The 7,215-nt window shown below is 38.3% G+C and overlaps 1 protein-coding gene across 1 annotated transcript in view; it reads right to left on the reverse strand.

The window, feature by feature from the left end:
* TTC39A (tetratricopeptide repeat domain 39A) overlaps positions 1-5,476 on the reverse strand; it is a 41,198-nt gene extending 35,722 nt beyond the window's left edge. The window contains exon 1 of the mRNA XM_009287356.2: positions 5,376-5,476. Within this exon, the coding sequence (XP_009285631.1) occupies positions 5,376-5,440 (65 nt within the window). The 5' untranslated portion in view covers positions 5,441-5,476. The remainder of the gene's footprint in view (positions 1-5,375) is intronic.
* Between the last annotated feature and the right edge of the window lie 1,739 nt (positions 5,477-7,215).

Below are 7,215 nucleotides of genomic sequence, written 5' to 3' on the forward strand. Positions count from 1 at the left end.
TCTCGAATCACCTCCCTGTCCTCCATGGGCCTTAGCATAGCTTCCAGGAGGATCTGTTCCATGATCTTCCCAGGCACAGATGTGAGACTGACTGGCCTCTAGTTCCCCAGGTCTTCCTTTTTTCCCTTTTTAAAAATGGGGGTTATGTTTCCCCTTTTCCAGTCAGTGGGAACTTCACCGGACTGCCACAACTTCTCAAGTACGATGGATAGTGGCTTAGCAACTTCATCTGCCAGTTCCTTCAGGACCTGCAGATGGATCAAATCACCTACTGCCGTAAGTACTATGAGCCACAGACTATGCTAACATCCATCTCATCTCCAACATGAGTAAGAAGAACAGACAGATAATGGAGAAATTAGTTTAAAATCCAGCGGAGTCAGGACAGCTCTGTCTTGGCCTCCTGCATCACGATTCTTTCAGTAGACTGATAATGCAAAGTAGAAAAAAAATGAACATACTATAAAATGCCAGCCTGATGAAGTGTTCCTGTTCATTTGATTACTCATCAGCGTCAGTGGGCGCAGAGAAACACACTTCATCTCGTATTTATTAAAAAAAAACCCTTCCAAAGGTTCAAATTCAAAGCACAGGGAAGGCACTAAAATAGTCCCCTTCCAAAATTTTAGAAATTTGCTTTCAAAATCAAAGCAGATAAATATTAAATTCACTGCACTAAAAGGAAAATTTATACTTTTCACATATACATGGTGAAGATGGATTTCCCTCTCCAGTAATTTGTTTCTGACACCAAACCCCCCCTGCCGTAATCAATGTTTTCATCTATTTTGCTTCTAATATTTAAAGGAGATAATAATTAATGTTTATCATTAGTCAACTGGTATTTAGCAACACTCAAATTTACTCTTTTTTTTTCCAGGGGCTGGGAGGCGGGTAGAAATGCAACCAAATGTAACAGTTATCTATGCTATTTATACTAACCATACAATTAAAGTTGCCAGTTACATCCTGGCATATTGCCAGAAGTTTCAAGGCCTGCATTTTATACGGATGGATACAGAATGAAAATTGATAGCTTTTTTTTTTCTTCTTTGTATTCCTCAGCAGCACTTTCCCCAGGACATTGTTGGAGTTAACAAGCCTTTATAACATAAATACAACTAATATTCTGATTAATGACTTATCCCAGTAGTTGGTATCACATGGCTGAATAAGAGGATTATAAGTAATATCTTTAGGCACTTATGGAGTTATGCCACATGCCTGTTCTCCAGCTACGGTGTAATCATTATCATCTTGTAGCACTGCCCTTTCTTCAGAGCTGTTGGAGAACACTTGTATTCCTGCTTGAAAAAAAGTACCTAAGTGAGGACAGTGACAGCTCTCCCCTCCAGCTGAAGTATGAAAAATCAAAAAGCTTGGCTTGTTTTGACCTCAGAATTAACCCAGGGGCTAGTATTTTTTGTGCAAAACACAGTGCCCAAAATCTTTTTGCAGATCCTTTTACAATAATCCAGCAGGCAGGACACGCATCACCAGGTTACAGAAACCCCAGGTTCAAGTCCATGCCCTGATTTAGTATCAAGATGCTTCTAACAAGTGAAACAAATCCAACAACACAGAGTGAGAAAGACCCTCCCCAGACCAGCCAACAGTCCGTTCATCCAGGTATACCCAAAAGTGAGAGATTGAGGCCCAAATTGAAACTGCATCAGGAGAATGTGGTCACACGGGCCCTGAAGACTTTCCTCATCTTTGACCAGAAGTTCCACCCAATGTACAAACAACCCACTAGACTTACTGCATTGGCTTCCGTAGACACTCTCCATTTTGATGAATCGACATTTTCCAATAAAAAACTGTTTCCTATGAAAACTCCCCACTGGCATTAAGTTTACTGGAAGGACCATTCTGATCAGCCACCAACATGGTGGTTCCCTAATGACCACAAGCCACCAGAACGGTCTAAGTCTGGTCTAAGCCAAAAAGCTGCAGTTCAACAAGAGTACCCCTGAGCTTTTTTGATCTAAGCCATTCTCCAAAATTTGGAATCCAGTAAGTTCTTTCAGCTTGGAGGTGAAACCAACAATTAAGTCAGGTTTTGGCAGCAATGTATTTATTTACAAAGACTATAAAAGTTGTGTTCTTCCGGACTCCAGGCATAAAAAGATAAAAAGCCCCTGGAAATAATGACCACCTTCATGTTCTTGACGTTCTTTACCATAAATAGCTAACTCGAGCTTTCTGCAGAGCTGTACACCATCTTTACCCAAACACTGCCTAGAGCTTCACTCTACCTCCATGTGCTTCTCCTTACTCTTTCACCGCTCTCAGTTTGACAATCACACACCTTCTTTGTTAGATCAGTTCCCAGAGAAAGCTCCTCCACCCCACTGAACCTCATGTTTGCTTTTGTTCTACAAGGGCAAGAACATTTCACCACGCCGTGAAGACAGTCATTACAAAAGGCTTCATTCCTTAGTAACCTCTTTAAACTTTTAAAAGATCAGAATACACAAGATAACATTTAATATTGTAAATTGGGTTTATATTAAAAATTCCAGTGATAGTAAATAGGTACCACAGAACTATACTATTCCAATAAGAGTTTCACATGTAACTAGCAGAGCAGTAACACAATCTCTTCACACCTACCTGAGATACTCCCACATCAAAGGATTGAACTTACCTTTCAAACACAGTCATTCTAGAATTAACATTCCACCAAACAACACCAAGTGCTTTTTGGAGACTATTTTCAGAATAAAGTCAACTGCCCAGAATGAATTGTTCTCATATTGTTCTTATAATACTGCAAGCAGCAACACAGATGCGTTGCAGCTCATCCAATGATCCAGATTACTCTGTGTCATGCATTTATCTTTATTATTTACCATTCTCCCAAGTGATTTGACATCAGCAAACTATCAGGTGATTATGTCATGCTTTCCTTCAGGATAATTATTTAAATATTAAACATTTGTCTTGGGGAAGGAAAGGGGACATCTCACCAGAATCAACTCTTTAATTTATGATTATCTGTTTGCAATTACATGAGAGCTAAAATCTAGTCAGCTTTTAATTGATTTACTGTATGTATCTCAGGGTTGAGGAGGAAGATTAGATTTTTTTTCCCCACTCCAGTGACTAAACAGTTTCAGTGTTACTCATTGTCACAGTTAACAGGTTACATATTGAAAAGCACTGCTGTGTTTGATGACTGAATTTAAGGAATTTCTTAAGAGTTCTTAGACTTAGTGTGAATACTCCATATAAAAGATGAATTTAATTAAACTTACTGCAGAAACCACAAGATAATTGGAGCTCACTATTGTACAATGATTGTTAATGATAATAAAGAAAACTGACTCTAAAACCTAAAAGGTAGCTGAGGAAACAAGAAAAGTTACGTAACATGAAGAAAAAATGCCAGATGAATTTTTTTATGAAACGAGATCTCTTCTTTACGATGGATTTGCTTTTCTAACAGCAAAAAAAGAGCTTTACCTCAACACAAGTCTAGACACCGTCCTCAGATATTTATTTTTAAGCTGCTAGGAAAGATCTTCCGATTTTAACTCTCATACATTGCCAAATCTGCTCTCAGTTACACATGGTACAAATCAGTTGAAAATACACTTATTGTGGAAGCCAGATGTGAGTAATTTAGTGAATCTGCAGTAATGTAATACAGAGCAGAGTATGTCCTACAACATAAGTGGTAAAGCTGCAAAATCTATGATATGAAATTCTTTACAAGCATGTAAAAACTGAAAAGTATTTCTTTAAACAAAGATAGTATGTTTATGGACTGTGAAAACCAATTTCAAATCTCAGCACGCTAAAAGGCAACAGTGAGGAACTGATGACTCCTAAAGAAAATACTCAGTATTGCCACATGTGCCCACTCTACAGCACTTGTCGTTCCCTAAAGAGATGGAGTGTGTCCATAATGGATATCATCTGTGGGGAAATTTAGCATCCTGTTTCTGCATTACACTCGCAAAGATCCTAAGTCTGTATTTCCCTCACTGCCAAAGGCAACAGGAATAAGGGCCTTCTCATAACAACAGGCTAACATGAAAAATCAGTTTCAAAATGGTTTTGCAGTGTGGAATACAGTCAGGTACAAAAACAGAGTATCAGCTCATGAAATATATTCTGCAGGGCCCAACAAAAGCTGAATAAAAACCATATGCAATAGAAGAAAAATGGATTTACAGAAAAAAAAAACCCACAGCCTCACTAGCTTTTGCAGTGTTTTGGAAACCCCCTTCAATAAAATATCTCCCTATTTTATGCTAAGCACTGAGTAAGCATTTCCAGATGGGCACAGGGGCTTTACTGTCAGAATTTAATGAAAACACGGTTATTCTTCTTACCATTTTTATGATATCTTCTGATGACATATAAACAAAAAACACTACTGCTGTGAATAAAACCAGTATTATTAATACATCTGAGCCTACAATTTATCATTAATGTCTTGCACAGAGTGTACTTACATGGTTAAGCTACAGATTCTGGCATCAAAGACTGAGGCTGATACCTCAGCAAAGCAGATATGTAGTATTCACTATAGTTACCCCTGATGCATATCAAACACACACTACTGCATTACCTATGAATTTTACTTGTTTCATATTCCAGTGGCCTGAAAGAAGGCATGATGTAAATTGCTGATTCAAAAACAAATGGAGCAAATTGGGGGAAAAAAATGTGAATTAACCACGGACTTCAACAAGCCAAGAGCACAGGTAACTTCAGGACAGGGTATGAAAAATCAGAGACATTGTAAAGACACAACAATTTTTAGAAGCTATTTTATGACCTCACTGCTTGCAGCTGGGTGACTCATTACATGTTGGGCTGCAATGTAATTAGGAAACAGAGTGCATGACCACAACACTGAATTGCAAAATAAGCTGTGAGAAAGTTTCTGCAAGTGGTTATTAAAAAACAACAACAAAAAGAATTCATACCTAAAGTAATGTGTCCCAAACCTGGCAATTCATGGTCAGTTGCTCATTTAGACACAAAACTACGAATTCTCAAATTCTTACAGTATGCAGAAAAATATGGGGGGAAAAAAAAAGTGACAGAAGATGGTTTTTATTCTTCCAGGAGCAAGAATCTCACATACTGTACTACAGCTGAGGGGTTACTTCTTTGGACAACAATTCTGTACTTTTTGTAGTTACCTTTGATCAATCTTGTTATTTACTCACTCAAGTGTAAAGCACTTTTCTGTCTTCCCCAAAACTTAACACATTAACTTACCACCCCCTTCTGAACCAAAACCATGCAGTCTTATCAACTATTAACAGAGAACTAGCTGTCTAGTCAATTCTCCTGATAGATGGTGAAGCAAAGAAAAATAAACAGAGGAAAACCAGTAAATGTAATCAACTTACTTTGCTTGTAAAGAAGCCAAAGCATCCGAGAACTTGTTGTTAAGAAATAAATCCAGAGCTGCCATACACTCATGCAATGCCGTGTTGAGGTCTGATGTAGGTGACCTGCCAGAAGAAGAGAGAAAAAACTCAGCACATCTGTTCTCCTTCTACCAGTGCGTTACTGCTACATTTGAACTCCTCATCTTCAGTTCTAGCTTTATTCCCATGTATAATCTGTTATTACATTTCTAGTGATTGCAAAAAATGAAAGTGTCTTCCGTTATGTTTGTGGTCTGGGTTTTTTTAAACTATGCTCTTACTCTGTGTCATGTGGAAAGCAATTCAAGTTTTGTACTTTCTGAAAATAAGATAAACTGCATGTGCTGTACATAAGAGCCTGGACATGCAGAATTTACCATGTGGGAACGTGGCAATTTGATGAGCTCAGGTATCAGGAACACAGAAGCACTGGGTGACAACACACATCTGACTGTGTGTAAAGCTGACAGAGACTACAGGCTAGTGACATTATGATCATGTTGTCACTTTAAGCATGAGACATTGCCGAACTGCATCAGACTATTACATCAACTGCTGCTGGAACATCTGCTTTAGTTCAGCTCATGTTCAGCATGGTTCCTCACCAGTAGACCACTACAGGCTTGCAGGTGGGTTAAAATTTCACATTGTGCATGCTCCTGGGAACATCACTGTCCCTAAGAAGTGCCACTGCACTCAAACAAAAAAACTGCCGCTGCATCTCAAAGTCAGAAGATTGTCTCAGTGGTTTTTTCTGGCTGTATTTTTCTCCTTACAACATTCAGGTGTCAGCCTGACCTGTTACAAGGGTTCTCAGCTGGTCTTTGGGTTACTGGCAACAGGATAATACAGACCAGCTGAATAAGTTTGGCCCAAGTTCATCAGCACCAGAACTGCTGGACAAAAAATCCACAGAAGAAACAATAAGGCCTTGCACTAACAAAGTTAAGGTAACCTGGCCAATGTCAGGACAGTTGAAACATCTGCATCTAATGATCAAAGAGCTATACTGCACTAATATGTTGTATACAAGTCCGTACAAAAAAGCTCCCCCAATAAAACACAAACAAATCCTCATCACGTTCCTGACTCCGAACAACTCTAACTGATGTGATCTGCCTTGTGACTTAGAAACTGTTACTTCCTTAAAAAATGGCCCAACACATAGCCTGCTGAAAGGAAAAACGGAAAGCAAAGTCCTGGTATCATCTTAGGAAAAGACAGGGGAGCACAGAACAAACAGACAGCATCAGTAGTAACCACTGACTGCAGCAGTGGTTTGGTTTTGTTTTTAAGAATAATGACTGCAAAGGAAAAAAGAGCATAATTATATATATGAAAAACAGGATTATAAATTTGAGAGAAACATTATATGACACTGTTCATAGCGGCTGTTGTCATCACACTTCAGATACACTGCAAATCCTTCTGCACTCAAGAGCCTCTCCAAGTGCTTTGCAAACATTGATTAACCAAGTCTTGGCATCCGTCTCATAAAATATGCAATATCATGTCTGCCTAACTATTCTGAGCCTTACTTACTGTCATAATTAAAACTTTGCCAATTATTGTTTACATGAATTACAATTCTTACCTGCTTTTTTTAAACCCGTGTCCCTGAACCAAACAGCATATTTTACACTATATAAAACATAGTCTCACCTGTTTTAAAATATTTAGACCAGTAACATTTTACCTGGGTTTTTTGTTTGTTTGTTTCTTATCTTGCAGGAGAATTACCCCATTCAATATAAATAAACCTTTACAAAATATTCCTTTGAAACAGAAAGATGACAAAGAAAAAAACACTGTTGAGGCT

This window comes from Aptenodytes forsteri, unplaced genomic scaffold (assembly GCF_000699145.1).
Source record: "Aptenodytes forsteri isolate BGI_AS27 unplaced genomic scaffold, ASM69914v1 Scaffold119, whole genome shotgun sequence".
NCBI lineage: Eukaryota > Metazoa > Chordata > Aves > Sphenisciformes > Spheniscidae > Aptenodytes > Aptenodytes forsteri.